Consider the following 21,879-nt stretch of genomic DNA (forward strand, 5'->3'; position numbering starts at 1 on the left):
TAAATATGGAACTCACTTGTTGCTGAGCAGGATGCACACCGCCTCCATCACAGTCGTGACGAGGTCTGGTGGTTTGGTGAAGACACGGATTTCTGATATGTCAGCTTTATCCAGGGCATTCAGGGCCTTGTTGGCACCGTCGAGTGCAGGCAGAGCCTCATCCAAATCACGCTGAGCATCGTCTGCAATGGCTTGAGTCTCCTCTGCCTTTACCTTAGCTAAAGCTTCATCCTCCTTCACAACCCTACGCACCTACAGGTAAAGAGGTCCATAAGAGCAACTGTTAATGTTAGAAGATGTACTTCTTCAAAGCATTATTGAGTTCATATCATGAAAAATCTAAACATTTTCATGTGGTTTGGGACTTCTAACATACAGCAGACATAGCATTACAAGCTGATCCTAGGAGAAAAAATGGAAGTATAAAATGAGTTCCTGTGAAAACAGATGGGGAATGGTTGAATTATTAGTAATACACATACCTGATCAGCATTCTCTTGATCCACAGCGAGTTTCTCCATGAGAGCATTGACATCGATTGATTTTTGTTTAAGCACAGGCTCCAGAGCAGAGAGGTCTTGCTTCATCTTATCAACTAGTTCATTTGTCTCCAGCAGTTTAGTAAGACCATTTTTCACACGATCTCGAGCCTGTGCAGACAAACACACATTATATTTCACACATACAAGTCACACATTTCTATGTTTGTTCAGCTCTGATGGATCCTTTACTCTAATATATCTACAAGCTGACACATCTCTTACTTTAAAATTTAAAAAGGTAGCGACTTTTTTTTCTTGAAATTTCTGGGAAGATTCCACAAGAGTAGAGTCCACAATCTTAAGTAATCATGTAACCACATCAATAATTTATGCATCTATGCATCACTCATAGCCTAGTCTCCTCACCGCCTGCAGCTGCTGTCTCTTTTCTCCCAGCATGCTCAGGTACAGGTTAATGAGCTCTAAATAAGAGGTGGGCGTTGTGTAATAGTGTCTGCGCAGTTCGGAGTAAAAACGTTCCGCCATGTCAGTCACGCTAACATGGATCTCCACACACATCTCTGAAAAACACTGCTTCATCTCCTCACTGCCAAACTCCACGTTCTGGAAGAAGGTCTGGGACACAGAAAGCAGTGCTTCACGGGGCCACTGAAAAACAAACATGGAAAGAAAGAAAGAAAATTTCCCTGACTGCAACATAACAAATTTGTGAACGCATCACAGAGTGAGCACACAGAAGTTGTTTACTGAATTGTATTTGAAAAGATCTTTTAAAAACTCACATCATGTGTCATTTTTGGGTGCACTATTCCTTTAAATGTTTATTTCCTTTTTCTGACTTATTTATGTAATGTATTGGATTTCACAAGTACAAAAATAGCATGCAGATTGTACTGAAGACATTATTATAGACTATTCTTTCATTTCATTCTGCAAGAACCATTGCGGTCACCTTGAAATATGTGGGGCGAGTGCGTTTGTGTGTGTGTGTGTGTACAAGTAAACAAACACACACTGATGGAAACAAATAAGCAAATAAAAGCAGGGTGAACAGACAAACGGGCTTGCTGCTTAACATTAATGAGCAGCTGCAGTTGGCCAGCACAGAGCCATTCATCACACCCACAAACACAACACAACAATGGACAACACAACAAATAAAATCAACACTCTACATGCAAACAAACCACACACACACACTTTATAGTAATTAGCAGAACACCCCTTTCAACCAAACAGCTCACAGAGGTCAGTGAACATGCGTCTCATTAGATAAGAGAATGAAACAAAAGAATGGTGGTAGAGAGAGATTGAATGATAGACGCACAGTGTCTGTATGTGTGTGAGACCTGAAGCCCCCTCTCTTTATTAGAATCAGTTTCCATCACCGTCTATAAAAATAATTAGTAAGTCATTCTATAAAAAAGTAGTAAGTAACATTTGTGTCCACAATATCTGATGAAAGGCACCAAAAATCTGATATTAAGTGTTTTAAAATTAATTATATTGAATTATAAATGTATTCTATATATAAAAATGTTATTTTATGTGACTGTGGTGTATTTTTTATAAATATTTATAAGAGGTATATATATTTTGCATGTCCATATAGCCAGTCTACTGTATAAAAAAGGTTGTAAATACAACAAAGATTATTGGAGTAAATTTGACAAGAAAATCTACTTCAAAATTTCAGGTTTAATACAATGTGTAAATACAATGTGAAAATTGAACTAAAAATTGTGTCTACACCAAAGTTTTTTAATATATATATTAATATTTATTTTAAATGCAACCATTGCTGATACATTAGTTGAAAAATATGTATTGGTTTTTATTATTATTAATTGAATTAATTTTTATTATTATTAAATGAATTTTGATTCCCCCATCCCCCCAACACCACTTTCATTTTAAATGGCATAATGAACAGAAAGTGACCATTTACATTTCTGGAGTTTCTTTTCACTATTCTAGCAGAAAAATTGTCACGGATTTACTCTAAATTAGCACTCTTGGAATGTCGCTCATTCAGATTCAAGGAACAGAACTATTGTATAACTGCTTTTATTAATTTAGCTTGAGATAGCAGTATGCATAATTTTACTTAAAACATTATTTGGCTGTTTCATTTACTTATTTTCTATCTCCCTCTCCGTTTCTCTTTCTCAGGGCCTAAACCAACACTAGTTAAAATCACATTGATATGCCTTTAGACATGAGCAAATCAGCTACTGAAAAGAGCCCTGTTCCCAACCATGATTACTGTGAAAACAGAGAACTGAAACAATGGACTTGCAGGGATGAGTAAGGGCGGAATGCATAAGTAGCCTTTTTAAAGTATATACATGCAAAAAGCAAAAAAGCAAAAAATGAGAGTTGCTTCTTATCATCTTCGTATAGTGCTGCCTGTCTTGCATAAGTGACTCTTTAATATGTATATTAGGGACTGGGGTAGCAATTTTCCTTATCAATGCCCCATGCTTTTACTGGACAGATTGGCCATGGAGAATAAATGTGCTCATATTCCTGATGTAGACCAAAAGGTCACTTGAAGACAATTTTTGTCAAATTTTATTTATATTTTCCTGCAACACACAATTATTTGGTTTGGTCTCGTTTCATAGCTGTGTAATAGAAATAGTGTAAGAGATATACAGTATAGAGATTTTTTCAATTGTTTGTACAGTAGATGCTGCTCTTTTGAAATTTAAGAAATGTTCATGCGCATCAAATCAGCATATTAAAATGGTTTCTGAAAGATCACGTGACTCTGAAGACTGGAGTAATGATGTTAAAAATTCAGCTTTGCCCTAAAAAGGAATAAATTACAATTTAAAATATACTAAAATACTAAAAAAGACCGTTTTAATTTTGGATTTTAATAGTATTTCACAATATTACTGCTTTTACTGTATTTTTGATCAAATAAATATCCTGATGGGTATTTCAGGATGCCTTCAGGTTTCATTGAATTTCTACTTTCTTATGTACATGTTACTTTAAGGGGAACTCACTAAGAATTAATTATGCCCACTGACAGTGTAGTTAGCATTCGCTGTCTGTTGTTTTAGCAACCAATTTACTAAACAAGTAACGCAAACAAGCCCAAAAATTACTGCCGAACACTATGTGCATGACACAATTGCCCATCTTGCAGGCCGATTAAAACTCTGCCTACCACCTGCTTTCTGTAAATAGTACTAATTTTTGTGAATAAGGCACACCTGTAATAAGCCTTTGCCTGTGCCTGTCCGTATTTAAATTTTGTCATTTGTATTCTTTTTATTGCACAAATTTCCTTTCAATGAAAATTATTTTATAGAGAGGAAATATGTGCGGCGCTGAAAAGAATAAGAATGACTTCATTTAAATGTGCAACGTGAAACACTGCATGTTTAAGTTTCGTTGCGGGTGGTACAGGCAGGCGTTTGCATGCGCAGCAGTTTAGTGGTAACGTGTTTAATGAATTCACTGCTCAGTGATTTTTGGTTTGAAAAAGAGAGAGTGTTAAAAGAGAGAAGGTGGATTCTGACCTGTACAAACCAGTCAATGGTACAGCAGTTAACTAGCGATGGGAACATGCGGCAGCGTGAGCGGAAGGAGTCGCCCACAGGGCTCATACACAGCACTATGTGCAGCTTCTCACGCACACGAGAGATAAAGAACTGGAAGACCTGAAGACACAAAGACAAACAGAGATAAGACAACTGACATCTAAACAGAACTGCAGAGCAGCTGAGAATATATAGTGACATTCTGCACTTGGTTAGATGTCTTGGTTATGGCCAGGTTGTAAGATTGGATAGTTGTTCGTTGTATCATGTACCTCATCCCTATTTCCCTCAGAGATGCCAGCCTCTTTAGCCTTGGGGCTAATGGCAGCCAACACCTGTTTCAGTTCATCCTTCTCAAAGAGGTTTGGTACTTCACCCGAGTTCAGCATGTTATTAACATCCTCCAGGAACTCTTCCACCACAATCTAAAACAGATGAGAAAAACAAATCGCATAGTCAAACAATATCATTCCACTAACACTGGTGCATGTTATTAATATCATGTTAATACTACGACTGGTTGAAAGCTGGTGGTATTGCACCTTAATGCTGGTTGCCACCTGCATCAGTCCCTAGCACACCTCTTTAGATGAGGGGAGTGAGCTTTACCCATACAGCTCTTACTAACTGGCCTCCATTACACTCTCCAATTTAAGGCTGACAGAGCTGGGTAGTAACTGATTACATGTAATCTGGATTACGTAATCAGATTCCAAAAATGAATTACTTGTAATCAGAGTAAGTTACATTTTAAAATACTCGTAATCAGACTACAGTTACTTTTTTATGGATTACATGATAACATATTATTCACACAATAGCAATAAATTATTCATAAATCATTGATTCCCCCTAATTTCTCTTTTTCATATTTTAAATTTTCCTTTCTAAAATAGCCTACCGATTATATACTTATTATATATGTATATATAGTCCAGTCTTGTGGACATTCACACAAAGATCAGTCATTAGTATTTGACCACTGGATTAACAAAAATCATTTTAGGTTTAAGAAGGGTTTCAACACTGAATTAGGCTACTGATGAACACATTCATTTTTATTTGAATTATTACTCTGTAGGTTTTTTAACCATGTATTATTAATTATAACTAATTAAAATGCACATATTCACGTTATTTCTTAGTTACATGTAATGCAGATATTCCAAAACTTTTTGTCATCTAAACCTTATTCACCAAATATATTTGCTTTAAGTACCCCTGAGATTTTAAAATAAATATTTCAATAATTAAGTATCACATTTGCATGCTCACGGTTTCTTTGATGTTGATTAATGATCACATTGCATGCAGGTAAATAAAAATATTTCATCTTTTTTAGTAAGTGTTTTATTTAAAACAAAGACTATAGAATTGCAAAGATGGTTCTATACTATACTTATGAATGGGAGAAACTGCAATGCGCAATATGGAGGAATAGTCCCACCTTCTAAATGAACGAGCCAAATGTCCCATAGAAACCTGACTAGACCTGCCAATGCATATGCGCAGTCTTAAGCACGTTATGACACCGCATGCACATTGCCTGGTCTAGCCTGAAAAATAAGCTTTTTAAATGCTATTTGAGCATAAGAAACAACATTCATGAGGCAATTAATTTCAGATTTTTGTTGCTGATTTGACATATGTAATTTAATTGTGAGTTCAGCGAGCAGTTTTTGAGATTTCAGGATTCCCCCATTCATTAACATAGGTCTTGTATGAGCTGCCCGGAGGCGTTGCAAATATGGCCGCCAAGTGAAGAGACTTTCCTCGAAAGGGATTTCAAATAAAAAAAAAAACATTAAAAAAAAAGAAAAAAAGGGAGTTTGTTTTAAAATGATTTATTTTCATTAAAATTTTTAATGATTTAATTAATTGTCAGGTTTTCATTAAACTCACAACCCCCCTGTGTACTGTAACCCCTCCGATTCTACTCGCCATGCTATCCCAGAGCAGGTTTTGAACCAGCATTTCCAGCATGGGAGGCAGGCACACTAACAAGGGTGTTAATGACAACAGCCTCTTGCATCAGATGCTAGCGCACCTCTTGAGGTCTGGGGAGTGAGGTATAACTGGCCTCTGTTACATACACTTTTGTACAGTTATGTTTATAAACTCTCTCTGCATCCCTACATTCATATTTTAAGTGTGATTCAGCAGTGCTTGATGAGGGAGAATAAATTATTTTAAAAAATTACTTTTCCTTTTTATGTAAACTGTTCCTTTCATATGTTAAATCCAGAACAAAACCAATCCGAACATTACACCCACACACACACCCATGGGTTAGTACTCCAGGTATAGAATTTAAACCAAAAGGTCAAACACCCTCTAAGGGCAAGTTTGAAAAACAATGTTTCAACAGTGAGTGACTATCTATCAAAAACACTGAAGAGTATTTACTCCCTTCAGTCCATGAAACACAATAATAAATGGTACTTAAAACAGCCTATTCATTCAAACACTCTGATTCTCATTAGTAATTAATCTTACAGATGGGCACACAAACACACACCTCAAAAAGTATATATCTCTTGTCTATAGCACCAGCTTGTGTCTGTCTCGTTAGGAACTGTTCATGAAATTATTTAGGGGGTCATTACTGCTGCAGAGCCTGTACGCTGAATCACAAAGCAGTAGAAGTCTCTGCTTTCATGAGACAGTATTACAGCACTGGCAGAGGGCCCGGAGTCATAACAGAGATGACCTACTGTCTACTCTACAGCTCAGGGAAAACCTCTCTGCATCCATATATCCACAAATCAATAAATCATAACTTGTGAATTGGTTACAAGGAGTTTCAGAGAGGTGTGGTTTTGGGTTACGCTAGGGCAAACATTCCATTTTACAAACTTACAACACAACAAAATTACTTTTTTTTCAAATAAATTTCTTTTTGGCTGTACCTGAGTGTCTGTAAAGAGAAACACCATGTCCTGGCCTTCCACGCCTGCCATTTTGTAAAGTTTACGCAGGTCTTCGTGGAAGCTGTCATAATTATAACCACGGCTCAACTCAATCTGAAAGCAGCGGTAACCACACATGTGAGCAGCCAAACGTGTTAGAGATTGCTTTCCTGTGCCGCCCACACCAACTAACAGGGCATTTCCACGTTCTTGGCGAATCATGCGGGCGATTCTGTTGACAGAGGAAGAGATGAATGGTAAGAAAAGAAGGTCAATTGGGTGAATGAACAAAACATTCCATTAGTAAACCAATGGAGATACCCAGCCTGAATGGCGGGGTCGTCTGAACACCTGGTTTTGTGATCACCAGATGAAATGGCAAGCTGCTTGCTTACCTAGACACGTGTTCAATGGCATCTTGGAAGAACACAAGCTTGGTTTCCTTGGCAAAGGTTGTGTTGTAGTCATCCAGGTAGTCCTGTAGTACCTGGCGAATTTTCTCCATGTCTGTTAGATCCTCATAGACACGGTCAGCCTTGTCTGCTCCAACCTGAACAGTGTTAATTCAATAATTTAATAAAAAATATTAAGCACTGCCCTTACATCAAACAGGACCATAATCAAAAAGACAAGTGACTGTTATAGCGAACTATCTTTGTATGAGTAACTATACTACTGTATTAAACAGTTAATTGTAAACACACAGAAAGCACTCTACAAAGAAAATACAAAACAGTGACAAGACTGTCAGATGCAAAAAAAAAAAGGCACGACAATCCCCAAAATACTTTTACCTTGATGAAATCTCCAAAAATGATGGGCTGATTCACAAAGTACATCGGCTCTATGTTTATGCTGAAATATTTACCTGTTGGATAAGCAGTTCAGGACATTAATGTTTACTGTAGCAAAAGGATGACAGATTGGGGGCAAAACAAAAATAAATAGATCACTCTGATAAATCACATTGCAAAACAAGGAGAATTATAATATTGCTTTAATCTGACCCACTTTCCTATATCTAAAAATTTTAATTTTACTAAATAATAATAATAATAAACCTGCTTAAAGACATTTCAAAATATAATGTATTATAATATTAAATTATTTTATCTCTTAAGATGTCTGGACTAAGCTCCTGAAGATTAACAGAGAAAAGGATTCAAGGGTCAGATGCTTACTGGCCATCTCTGAGATCATGGCATGGAAGTAGGTCTTGTCCTCGTTGTTGATGAGTCGATCGTGGAACACACGCTGACACTCGTGACAGAACAAACGGAAGATCTGGGTTTGATCTCTCACTGTAGTTGGCTCACACTGCAACATACCTGCACAAAAACACACACACGCATGCAGAAGCAGAGAATGAATATGATTTCCTGTAACATTCATACATATTCTTCGTTATGTCTTTAATTTCTTAGCAAGAATGCCTACTAGTAGAAAATCAATTCTGAGTCTACAGATCAATGAACAGTAACAGATGAACAGATTAAAAAAAACAATCAGATGGAGGCTGTGCTGGTTGGTTTTAGTTTACATTGACAGTATCCCTATTGACAGTCTATAGTTCAGCCCCTGGGCAAGTCCTAAACCATAAAATTACATTTTAACAACTCACAAGGTGCTTATTCAAATTAAGAGAAAGCATTTTTATTGCTCATTTAAGAGCTCCAAAACGAAAGAAGCTCTTTACAAGCCTTTGGTGGATTTAAGCAAAATAGATGCTAAACACCATGGATAAAATTGTTAAAAGTTGTATTGTTTTAGATGAATTGTGATTTTGACCAGGTTTTAAATTATTTGAGTGCAATATATAAATGACTGTTTATGATTGTCCTCCTGCCTTCTATGTCTATGTAGGTATGTCTTTGTTCATTTGTGCATGTTTTTCTTACCCTGCACACATTTAGAGAGGTCTCTAAGGTTAAAAACGTAGTGGGATTTGGCTGGTGTAGGCAGCAGGTCTACACTCATACGATGGTAGATTTCAACAGCAGCATCCACAATGCTGTCAGATGCCTGCTTCACCGCTATGGGAAACTCAGTAAGGAATCCACCCAAAATTGCCTGCAAACATGCACATACAAGAATAGTCAGAGTGCAGCATGTGTAGAACTAGGGACAGTAATATTTATATGCGTGAAATGTCTGAAGACTACTATGGACAGTTCCAGCATTGACCAGTATTTGCCTGCTCAGGCTCATTGGAAATACGCAAAACTCAAGAAACGCATCTGTATGAATCACTGCAGTTTCTAGTTGAAATGAACACTAGAGGCAGTACAACTCTGACCAATTTTGTTCCTTTTCACACAAGATTTACAGGGCCAGAGTTATGATTAAGAAAGCCTAATTTGTGGCACAATTCCTTGCACAATATTATGTTATGACTTCAAAACAATTTTAACATGCTGTGAAATTTCAAAACTGATACTTTTTAATGTTAGCGTCACATGTCCAGGTTCATATGTATGGGTTTTCTAATGCAGTAGATTTGTTCAGTAGCTCACACAATACAGCGCTGCACTTGAGAGGTGAAGCACTCTAGTATGAATCCTGTGAAACTACAGTTTGACAAAACAGCGCAAATCCGTATAGAAGGAAATTAAAAATAGCACAGTTGCATCAGCGAATGTATTTTAATATAACTTTTGCATTCGGAAACAATATGGGGTAGTTTTAGGGTTGAGTTTGGTGTAGGGGGTATTTCCAAGACGATAGACCATTAACCTTTTAGCAACACTCCCCAGACTTTTGATCTCTGAAATATCATAATAGAGTATGTACTTGAAGCAACATTAAAAACACTGCATATGTGCCTGTACCAACATAATAAAAACATGGCCACGGTTAGGTATTGAACGCGCGTTTTAGAGCCACTCACTGGACATATCACTTTGAAACTGCCGTGAAACATGCAGCAAGATATGTAATATTGGTGCTGCAGAAAAATTGCCACAAGCATGTATATCCAGTGAGCATGGGTTAGTTTCTGCTCTGAGTCTGTCAGTTCAGAACCATGGACAGCTACAGCTCTCAGGCTGTAGTTTCAGAACCCAGGACAGCTCCGTTCCAATACCTAATGAGCTACTCTGCAATTAACTTTCTATATAGGAAGCTACTAGAAATGTGGAAAACTGCATATTTTAAAACTCAACTAGCCGGTGGGTTGTCTTAATGAGGAAGTCCAATTACACCGGTGAAGGGTCATGTCTACCAAACACTATTCAGATGCTTAAGGGATTCTTAAGAGTTATTCACATGATACATATTCAAAAACAGCTAGACAGACATGCAACATCATGGAACAGAATAGAACCTGTCATGTATTGATAAAAATTAAATCAGAATTGTTTTGAATTTAAAAGTGATTGCAAAGGTGGTTACAAAAGTTATATTTCAATTGTTGTAGTGGCTGTGCTTTAAAGGAATAGCTCACCCAAAATGAAAATTTGCTAATATTACACACCATTAGGCCAACCAAGAAAAGTTTGTTTCTTCATCGGAAATTTAATTGTACATTACTTGCTCATCAATGAATCCTGTGCAGAAAATTCAAACATTTGATAAAGATATAAGAATAATCCACAAGCAATTCACATGAATCCAGTACATCAATTATCCTCTCTTTGAGTGAAAGCTGTGTGTTTGTAAGAAGCAAATCTATCATTAAGGCTTTTAACTTTCAACGGTTGTCCCTAGCCAAAATGAGTCCATACTCCATAACTGTCACATGTCGGTTTTCCTTTCAGTTCTGTTTGACCTTATTTGGTAGTTCCTGTTCTGATTTAGTTAATTAGTAATCATCATTTAGTCTTGTCACCTGTGTTTGATTAATTATCTAGTTTGCTCCTTTGTTTCCTGTTTCTTTATAAGCATTCAGTTTTGTCCCAATCCTTGTCGGATCTTAAGTTCATAATGGTTTATAGTGTGTTGATGCAAATAAAATTACCTTTTGTTATTCGTCGTTGTGGGCACCTTCTCTACAACCACCAACCGTTACAATAACACTTCCTCCGGTTAAAAAAAAAAATCTATTCCCTTTTGTCCTCTCATCAAAATCCACCAACATGTCTGTTTGAATTTGTTTCCACTTGCAAGCAGTGCTTGAGCTGTGCATTTTTCTCTTCTGATTCAGATGAGATGACTTTTTACTGGAGAAAGTAATATGACAGGACTTGTTTGATGGCCCTATGTTGAGTACATTTTCATCTATTTAAAATTTTTGGGTGAACTGTTCCATTAAATTCAATGAATTCAAAAATGCAACTTTTCTGAAAGAATTTTAGCTCCAGTCCAGACAGATATCAAAAGGCTTTGACATCAGCTTGTTGCTGATGTAATGCAACACTCCAGTAAATCTCAGTGTTGAATGAAATACTAATATCCTTATCAATACTCTTTTTCAACTCATCTGCCTATGTCGCCTACTTTTCAAACACCCTTAAATACAAGTGAAGCATTCTTTCAGCCTTATTATGCTGTCTAGGTAGGCAGCTTGGAACAGATTTTAAGTCAGTTCAAGATCATTGCCATTTTCTAAACCAATGGGCTGATTCAGACTTTGAAGTCTCCAGAATCATCAGGCACAGCATGCATCAGCTTTAAAGTCAACATGATGAAACAGCATTGGCAACCCTTTGACTGTCATACATATATGTGACGTAATTACGAGTGAAACTGGATATTCAATGAGAAAAAGTAGTAGTCCAGGACTTGATTTTATCCAGAGGGACATGACTGAATGTTACATATCCAGGTGGCTGGAGGGGAAATCATAATGTTAACTAAAAAGCAAAGCTGCATTTATTATATTTTGATATGTTTATTTGGAATAACATGTACCAGTGAAATAAGTCAAATAAGACCGAAAACATCCATTAGGAAAGTAAATGGGTCAGTTGTGATTTCATGTTAACTTTAAAAGTAAAATGTTCATTCAAAATGAGTGCTACCATATGTCTGACCTTAAAAATCTGTTTGAGGCTCTGCTCAGAGGGCGTTGGGAGGCACAGCATGCTGAAGTGGCGGATAAAACGAGGGGTCACCGGGTTGCGACCTCCTCCAGGAGGCGCACAGGCTGCAGCTATGGTCATATCCTTTAGGGAGGAGAAGCAAAGAGAAGAAGGTGAATAAGTGCATAAGAAAAAATATCCAAGGGACATCATTTAACTTTTTTGACACTTCCACTAATCTCATCAAACCTTTACTAGAATAAATTAATGTAATATTGATTAAAACCCAAATTAGAATGAGAGCATTCATGACAGCAGGAAAACTTAAGGACCAATTACTCTTCAAATGACAGAAAAATCATTCAGGAAATGTTACTGTGTCAAAGTCAAAGCAGAGTCATATTCAGCCACCAAAGAGCTACACTAACCCAGATGAGTTTTTCCAAGGGCAAAGCTCATTTGAGACTCACAAATCATTCTTTTAATTCTCAGCAGGTTCTTTTCTCATCATATTTCTGCCTTTTATTCATCATAACTCATATTTGAGATAGATGAGTATTGAGGTCAACTACATCTCAGATCACCATATTTCTCTGTAACCTTGCCAAATCGCATAATTGTCCCTGTTTATATTATGCACTTTTATCTTTGTTTGTATGTGTGTATGAGTGTGTGTGTGTTCAACAAGCACAGGGTTTACTTGATGCTGGTGTGTGAAAAATACATAATTAAGAGTCATTCCCGAGGTAAGGCAACATTACAATGAGAGCAGCTACTTCAAACATCAAGCATTAGTCCAGCTCATTATATGATAATTGTTACAACATACATTATTTTCCATGCCCATAAAGAGAGACAGTGAGGTAGTGAGTGAGAAAATGTTTAACGATTAAAATGCTTGATAAAATTGAAATGTAGTCCCTGAGGTTTCTGCGCAAACTACTGGTCTCACAGCAGATGCACAAGATTAGGAATGGAAATCTTAAGGAAAGTAACAATTCTGGTTCTAGTTAACAATTCTGATTCCTTAATGACTCTATTAATGACTTTTTCAGTACACCCCGTCCCTGACCCTCAATAATAAATCCTAATTATACAGTGGTATATCAAAACAACACTACTACTGTGGATACACACACAAACACACAATATAAACTTATAAAAATTCAAAATTTTTGTTTATTTATTCCCGTTTAAACAATACCAGTCATGAATAAGTAACAGTTTTTGATTTCTTATCCTGGCCAGTGACGTGAAACCAGGACAAATCTTTTAATATCTCTAAAGGAATCATGACACATGATTCTGTTTTTAATGTGTAAGTGTCTGTTTCTTACATGAATCTCCTTCCAGAAAAACTTTTCTCTGTCATAGAAGCCATGGAAGTCCTGAAACTGTCTGAGCAGCTCTATAGGGGGCTGAGAGCCATAACTGTCCAGTTTTGGCATGTTCAGATCATCCACAAACACCACAATCTTTTTATTAGCAGGAGCACCTGAAATACATAAACACACAGATGATGATTTTCAGTATGGCAGTTTACACAGCCACCCAAATCATATCCAATGCCCCTTACCAAGTATATTCTTTCTCTTCTTCTCCAGTTTTGACTCAATGATCTCTTGAGTTCTAGCTGATGAAGTTTGGGCTGAGAAGTTGATGTAGACGGGTACATAACCTGCCTTCTCCTGCACACTGTTCAACAATGCCCGTGCCACCACAGACTAAAATGCACAATATGCCTAATAAGCAGTTTTGTAGTGATGAACACTGGAAAACTTTATTGCTTCACGCACACTTACATTACATTAAACACACCAGCCTTACCTTTCCCACTCCAGTGATGCCCGTAAAGAGGACAGAGTGATTGACAGACAACAGTTTTTCCATCAGGTATCCGTACCTCACCGTGTCTGTGGTGGGCACCAGCATCTCAAAGAAGGGCATCTCACTGTTATAACTGAAGCAGGGAATGATCTTCTCCCATGGCTCTAAACATTTAGCATCAAAGTTCATATACATACTCCATAAATCACCTCCACTGGGCAACTGTTAAAGAGAGAGAGAGTTCACTCTAGTATGTACTTTATGCCATTTTGAATGTTATTAAAATACAAAATTCGATGTTTAGCAGAATGTCATAGTCGCTCTTTTCTATGAAATGAAAGTGAATAGGGACAGGGATGTCACACAATTTTTAAGAACCAACCTATCTATCTATCTATCTATCTATCTATCTATCTATCTATCTATCTATCTAGGGGTCTTCTGGTTGGTTGGTTGCTTTGCAGTGGCCAAAGTCAAAAGATTGCTATGCTATTCTGGTCTCTAAATATTGCTTGGGTCCGTCAAAGTAACAATCATAAGGGGGTTTGTTTATGTATAATCAACAGTAATAGCAATGCTGTTAACCCACTAGAGTCTGAGAATAGAAAAGAAAGATTTTTTTCTTCTGGACTCTTTATTATAAGGGCAGGTTCTAGCACCCTTGTTCATCTCAAATTCACCACTTCCTTTTCTTCTGCTCTCCACTCCTCCCCTCCTCCCTTGCTCATTCTGACTTGCTCTGTGGAATACTAATAGTGACACTCTCCACTGCATTCCGACCTTCTGAAATAAATACCACACCTTCCCTTTATCCTTATACAAATGTCTGGAACATATTGTTTTCCCTCAATCTAGTTCTCATTAAATATTCCTAAGGTCACATTTAAGAATGTAACAGACACATGAGACACAGAAGACGTAGCTGTCTTTATGAAAAGAATTGAACCAGTCAGGTGCTATATATAATTTACGATGACCTCTGAGTCAGGTTAATATGCTCTTTTCAGGGTCAAAGCCCAGAGGAGGTTTTTAGTGGCTTCAATGTTCCATATCAGTTATTAAACAGGAATAGCTACTGTATGGTCACTAAGAAAACATTATAATGGGACAAGAGAAGAAAAAAATAATTGCCTTTTTGATTATGTAAAATTATAAAAACTCTATGGCTGCAGATCTGTGAAGAACTAAACATGTTCCTCCAAATCTTGTAACACATAATGGTGTCTTTTTCTGAACAAAATGCTATGAAGCTGATATGATTGTCATAAATTATGACAATAAAAGAGAAAGTCCCCATTACTGTGTGTTTATTGATAAAATTATCCATAAATGTAAGCATACTTAATCAAAATGATCTGAGGCGTATTTCAGTGTATATAAAATGTACCTTTGCATCACTGTTGCCCTCAAACTGCTGCCTGACAAATGTGTCGTATGTGTCCCAGTGGCTGTCAATCAAATTTCCCCCCAGTGCCCACAGGTAGCAGAACACAAACGTCTGACACAACATACTGTTCAACTTACTGGCCTCCTGTAAATACATACACAAAAAAGCATACACAAATTTAAAAGAAAGCAGACAAAGCAAACAGTTGGATACCATAATACTGCAATTTCTAGCAACTGCAGAACTACTGCACATCGATATGAGTGTTCTGAACTGTGCCAGTTCAGGGTTTTGATTCATGATACTCAATTTGCAACTCAAGTTCCCACTCCTTTATGCATCTTTATATCAGAAAAAAAAAACATTCAGGGAGAAGTAAGAATGTGAATTCATGTTTATGCTTAATGGAGTAATGGAGCAGAAAAGCATTTAAGTCTGTACTTAAATGTATGACTGCGAATAAATCTGAATTTCTTTTCAGGTTTATATATTGAAAATTACTTTATCAGTAGGTAAAAAAACATTTTTATAACATTATTAATAATTTGCAAATTTATTAATAATGTACAGCAGGGGTGGGGAACGTCCGGCCTCCGGGCCGTATGCGGCCCGCGAGACAGTTTGATCCGGCCCATCAGTCAATTCAAAATCCCCCCTCCTCCCTCAGGAAGAGAGAGAGAGAAAAAAAAGCTACACAGCAATTAATTTTCCTGTGATAGAAAAATGACAGATATATATATAAAAAAATAGAAATATAATATTATAGATAATTTATAATTATATGAAATAGGGTTGCCTGTCTGGGTCACAGTCAGCGTGAACGTGAAACATGCACGTAACGTTCACGGTTGTCGTCGCTGATAAGCATCATGGCGACAGGCAAGAAAAGAAAAGTAGATGCAGAATGTCGTGCTTTTCAAGAAAAATGGACAAACGATTATTTTTTTGTTGAAGTCAAAGGCAAGCCAGTCTGCCTAGTTTGCGGAGATGCGCTTGCAGTGATGAAAAAGGCCAATCTCGAGCGTCATTACAGCTCGAAGCATGCTAAACTGATTGAGTTGCAAGGACAAATGCGCTTGGATAAAGTTAACACTCTTCGGCGGAGTTTGAGTGCCCAACAAGCAGTTTTCACAAGACCGCATTCTGACAGGGAGAACGTTATTCATGCAAGTTTTGTGGTGAGCGAGCTAATAGCAAAGAAACTGAGACCTCATTCAGAAGGAGAGTTCGTGAAAGAGTGTCTTGTTGCCGCTGCGGAGCTGCTTGCACCAGACAAAATAAAACTCTTCCAAAGTGTCAGTTTATCTCGAAGAACTGTCGCAGAACGGATTACTGATATGGCTCAAGACATTGAAACAACACTGAATGACACTGCAAAAAAATTCCAGTTTTTCTCTCTGGCCTGCGATGAAACAACGGACATAACTAATACCGCCCAACTAGCCATCTTTGTGCGTGGAATTACTGCTGAGTTTGAAACGACAGAGGAATTGCTGTCTTTGCAATCCATGCATGGCACTACCAAAGGTGAGGATTTGTTTGAGCAAGTTGTTTTGGCAATGAATAAATTTGAATTACCATTTGAAAAGTTAAGTGGCCTTGCCACAGATGGAGCGCCAGCCATGCTTGGCTCGCAAAAGGGATTAACTGCATTGGTCAAAAAAGAAATGAGTCGTCTCAATCTTGATCCAAGTGATTTAATTGTATGCCACTGTATCATACATCAAGAGAGTCTGTGTGCACATTCCCTGAAGCTCCAGAGTGTAATGACAACTGTTGTTTCCACCATAAATTTCATCAAAAGCAGAGGGCTAAACAGCCGCCAGTTCAAAGAGTTACTGAGTGATCTTGAGTCCGAGTATGGAGATCTGGTTTACCATTGTGAGGTGCGATGGCTGAGTCGTGCAGATATGCTTTCACGGTTTTACAATTTGAGGGAAGAAGTAAAACAATTCATGGAGATTAAGGGAAAACCTGTTGTGGAACTCAGTGAAGACAAGTGGCTGTGTGATTTGGCCTTTATGGTGGACATAACCAAGCACCTGTCAGAGCTGAATGTCAAGCTCCAAGGTCCGAACCAGCTTCTCAGCTCTCTGCTTTCAAACGTGAAATCATTTGAGGCGAAATTAAAGCTGTGGCAATTGCAACTGGAAACGGGTAACACTGTGCATTTTCCTACTCTACAAGAACAAAAGCCTGCTATGACAGCTGAGTATGCTGGTGAGTGTGCAAAACTGCATCAGGCATTTGGCGAGAGGTTTCAGGACATGAAAAGTAAACAAAATGAACTGAACATATTTGCTACGCCATTTAATGTGGAACCATCTGAAGTACCTGACAACCTACAACATGAAATAATTGAGCTGCAAAGCAATGACGAGCTCAAAGCAAAGTACAACAACCTCCCTCTGCTTGAGTTCTATAAACTGTATGTACGTTCTGAGGATTTTCCCATTCTGAGGAGACATGCACTGAAGTTTGCATCTCTGTTTGGGACAACCTACTGCTGTGAGCAGTTCTTTTCAAAACTGACTCTTGCAAAGACTCGATTCCGCTCAAGACTGACTGACCCAAACTTGGAAAACCAGCTGCGAGTAGCATCGTCATCACTGCCATCTAACATCAGACACCTCGCCAAAGAGAAGCAGTTCCAACCATCGCATTAGAGAGGTTAGTGATATATGTTCAAAAATTTAGAATGGCCCTTAAAGGATGTTACAAAAATGTAAATGGCCCTTGATAGAAAAAAGGTTCCCCACCCCTGATGTACAGTAACAGTATTAAAGCCATTTAATATCACAAAATACATTTGTCTTCACATTATAACACTTTTTTTTCCTCACACAATATATATGGGTCTTTGTACATGTGAATATATAGCATTTATATTTTAAGTAGGGGTCATTTGAGGTGGTAAGATTTTTGTAATGTTTAAAAAAAAGTCTCTTTTGCTCATCAATGCAGTATTTATTTAATTAAAAAGACAGTGAAAACAGCAATATCGTGAAACATTATTGCAATTTAAATAACTATCTATTATATCTATTTTAATATATATTAAATATAATTTATTCCTACAATGGCAAAGCTGAATTTTCAGCAGCCATTACTCTGGTCTTCAAGGTCTCATGTTTCTTCAGAAATCATGATAGCATGCTGATTTGGTCCTCAAGAAATATTTCTAATTATTATCAATAGGATTCTTTGATGAATAAAATGTTAAAAATAACAGCATTTAATTGAAATGGAAATATTTTTTAACATTATACATATTTTTACTCTCTTTTCAATTTAATGCATTGGACCTAAATAAAATTATTACTTTATTTATTTTATTAGTAGTATACAGCATCAAATTTCTTTGGCATCTTTAACATTATAAATCAGACATCCTGCCGAAGCTTTCTAACATATGTTGCTTTCTAACATATTCATTTTGGTGATAGTTGAGATGAATTATACCATTTTAAGGTTAGGGGCTCCATCGCTGAACAGTAACGCTTCCAGTAGGCAGCAGAGGGTTGTGACTTTACTTATGTCCACCTGTGCAATGGCCTGCACACAGTGCTTTGATACAAACTGCAGGCCCTTCTCTACATATAGTTCAAACAGCTCCATCAGATATCCACGTACAGGCTCTGTAATCTAAAAAAACAAAATTTCCGAGATGGCGATAGCTCTACAGGTATAAAAACCGAGCTAGAAAACACTCAACAACCAGCTACATACAAAATACATATTGCATATAAAACTAAAACTCCTTCTAATGCTTCTAATAAGAACTCTGAGAGTTTTAAAGGCTTCACCTTCTCTGCAAAACCTGTGAGCCACGTCTGAACATACGGCATCCACTTAAGCTCCTCTGGGTCAATGTACACCATCCCACAACGGCTTACTGTGGCAGGAGACGCTACTGCCAGGTCCTGAACCTGATTGAGAAAGCGTAGTATGTAAGTGTGCGTGACTAGCCTCTAATTAAAAACAGAAAGTACGTGTGGAATTCAACAAACAGGTGCACATTTGAGCATCTCACCTCAAAAATCATGTGTATGGAAGGCGTGAGCTTGATCCTTTCACTGTTAGCCAAGCAGAGCATCTTATTATCATCCAGCACCGTGTTCATGTTCTCGATCCACAGGGCATCCACCGGCCCGTCACTGATCACCCATTTGTGGTCGTCACTGAAGTCCTGGACTGCTGCCCGCACACAAAGCGCCATAAGACCGTCCCGCCATTCAAGCGTCAACGGGTTCACCTCCCCGTAAAGCTCGCCCATGCTCACTGACTTTGGGTTGAGTACATAGGTCTTAACAGGGCGGTAGAAGGGATTTTGGTGGCCAGCATGATACAGGGTATCCAAGGTGTCTGCCAGCACAAGGTAGACAGTGGTTTTTCCGCTTCCGGTCGGCCCCACGAGCATTACCCCATGGCGGACTAGCATGGTCTCGTAGAGTTGGATGACTTTGCTTATGATGCTTGGGAGGGGCTGGAGGGAGCGCTGGCACAGGGATGAGTGAATGGTGGACTGCAGGACACCATAGTCATGCTCTGGGATGCTGACGCCAGGGAAGAGGTCTGACAAAATGCCACTAATGGGAAGAAAAAGAAGAGTTAGGGATCCAGACATATATCGAGGGTTGAGAACCAGAAGGGCGTAAGTGACATTTTTGGTGAAATGGAGATATATACATCAAATGAAAGCTCTTGATGAGCTTTGTCTACTGGCAAATGTACTGTCATCCATGAGTGTACAAATTTGTATTATACACAATTGAAATCAGTACACAAAGTCAGATCAAACTATGGTACATTTTTTGTTTAGGCTCTCCTGTAAAGTTGGTGAAATGTCACTTACCACTTGTTCTCAACCCTCGATATAGTATATTTGGATCTGGACTGAATTTGACTGAATCAGGTCTTAAAATATAAAATTATCAAAAGTAAAAACACCTGTCCAGATGTTTATAGCTAAAGAAATGAATGGTATGACAAATATGCGTACAATAATGGACACTCACATGAGATGGATTTTATTATACATAATGGTGGCTCCCCCTCATGGTGGAGATCATATGATCATGTGAAATGACTACAGTATTCACACACACATTTACACATATATATAACACATATTTACACACACACACACACACACACACACACACACACACACATATATATATATATATATATATATATATATATATATAGCTTTAATAGCTAGTCATAAATACTGCAACCTAACCTTAATCTACACCCTGACCTTCAGGGTTATTAGAGTTAGAGGGTTATCAGAGCCATAAAAACATTTTTGTTACTTGAAATAAACATGAACCCTATTTTCATTTAGTTTAATTTGATGTACTAAAATTGCAACAACTAAAAACGAATAAAAACTGTAGAGATAATATATTTTTTAAAAATTAATAAATAACAAAATCACACAATAAAATGACAAAAAATTTACCTAAAATTTAAACGAAAAGGAAAATATAAAAATAAAAAATTGATTCAAAATATTAATAAACACTCTAATAACTTATCAATGATACTAAAAACACTACAATAACCCTGACAGAAAACTTTCTGCATGCCATTTTTTTAAACAAACTTTACTTTATTTCTATACTGTTTTTACATATGAGGACATCCCTAAAATTAGGTGTTGGGAAGTTTTGGCAGATTTAACTAACATGTGACACTGAAGACTGAAAATTCAGCTTTGTTATCACAGGAACAAATTACATTTTTAAATATATTAAAATAGAAAGCAGTTGTTTTCAATTGCAATAATGTTTCAAAATAATGCTGTTTTATGGTATTTTTGATCAAATAAATACAGTCTTGGTAAGCATAAGAGACTTCTTTCAAAAACATTTTAAAAATTGTATGTGTTGTAAACACAATGAGTGGTCACCTGAAAAGCAGTGCATCATCTTTGAGGAACTTGGGCAGGTTTGAGTCTCGCAGAGCTCTGATCAGCACAACATCCTCGCTCAAGTGAGGGTTTTCTCTTTTTAATGACCTGAACACGCACACACATAATACATAATATATTAAAGGTTGTTCAGAAAATGTGAACATGAACACACAACCAGCAACCCCAAAAAATTGGACTTGTTCAGTATTTCACCCTGAATACACACAGGTAATCACACAATAGATCTGACTATAGATGGAGTTCACAAATCAAACAAGAATTTTACATTTTCTGAAGAAAATGGGAGTGATGCTCTGTGAGTGCACTTTGTGAGTGATTTTAGTGCAATGCTATGTGGTTGCTAGGGTGGAAAATATGAGGTAAGTGGTGCTTGCCTGCCACAATATTAGGATGTTGGAGGTGGTTTTGCTAGGGTGGTTGCTAAGGCATTTCTAGATGGTTGCTATGTGGCTGCTTCCTGGCTTAAGGTTTTTCTTTCCCACACATTATAATGTCCATTTTCCGTAAATCATAGGGCTGATCCCATCTCTCAACAACCTGCACAATTTGATGTGTTATTATTGCCTTGGTAAGCACCACTAATTAGTACTGTGTGAATCATAAAGACTATTAAACAACCTGTATTAACTTCATATCAGTACATTACACAGAATATAGTGCTCATGTTTACTCTCTTTTAAACACGCTTGCCTACAGTTGTTCATCACACTGATTTAAAGACAGACCTTTTAAATCACTGAATCACACAATGAAATAAAGGGACACTAAAGTGAATTTACGCTGCATATAAAACCTGA

The 21,879-nt window shown here is 37.3% G+C and overlaps 1 protein-coding gene across 1 annotated transcript in view; it reads right to left on the reverse strand.

Moving 5' to 3' along the window:
* dnah6 (dynein, axonemal, heavy chain 6) overlaps positions 1-21,879 on the reverse strand; it is a gene marked incomplete at its 5' end in the record, with an annotated part of 83,950 nt that overhangs the window by 33,534 nt on the left and 28,537 nt on the right. The window contains 19 exons of the mRNA XM_079421155.1: positions 17-252; positions 483-650; positions 909-1,151; positions 4,040-4,180; positions 4,333-4,485; positions 6,970-7,201; positions 7,365-7,519; positions 7,764-7,837; positions 8,151-8,297; positions 8,868-9,039; positions 11,940-12,071; positions 13,265-13,422; positions 13,504-13,651; positions 13,755-13,976; positions 15,142-15,285; positions 18,604-18,786; positions 18,948-19,070; positions 19,175-19,730; positions 21,059-21,166. Of these exons, the coding sequence (XP_079277281.1) occupies positions 17-252; positions 483-650; positions 909-1,151; positions 4,040-4,180; positions 4,333-4,485; positions 6,970-7,201; positions 7,365-7,519; positions 7,764-7,837; positions 8,151-8,297; positions 8,868-9,039; positions 11,940-12,071; positions 13,265-13,422; positions 13,504-13,651; positions 13,755-13,976; positions 15,142-15,285; positions 18,604-18,786; positions 18,948-19,070; positions 19,175-19,730; positions 21,059-21,166 (3,495 nt within the window). The remainder of the gene's footprint in view (positions 1-16; positions 253-482; positions 651-908; positions 1,152-4,039; positions 4,181-4,332; positions 4,486-6,969; positions 7,202-7,364; positions 7,520-7,763; positions 7,838-8,150; positions 8,298-8,867; positions 9,040-11,939; positions 12,072-13,264; positions 13,423-13,503; positions 13,652-13,754; positions 13,977-15,141; positions 15,286-18,603; positions 18,787-18,947; positions 19,071-19,174; positions 19,731-21,058; positions 21,167-21,879) is intronic.

This window comes from Barbus barbus (assembly GCF_936440315.1).
Source record: "Barbus barbus genome assembly, chromosome: 7".
NCBI classification, from domain to species: domain Eukaryota; kingdom Metazoa; phylum Chordata; class Actinopteri; order Cypriniformes; family Cyprinidae; genus Barbus; species Barbus barbus.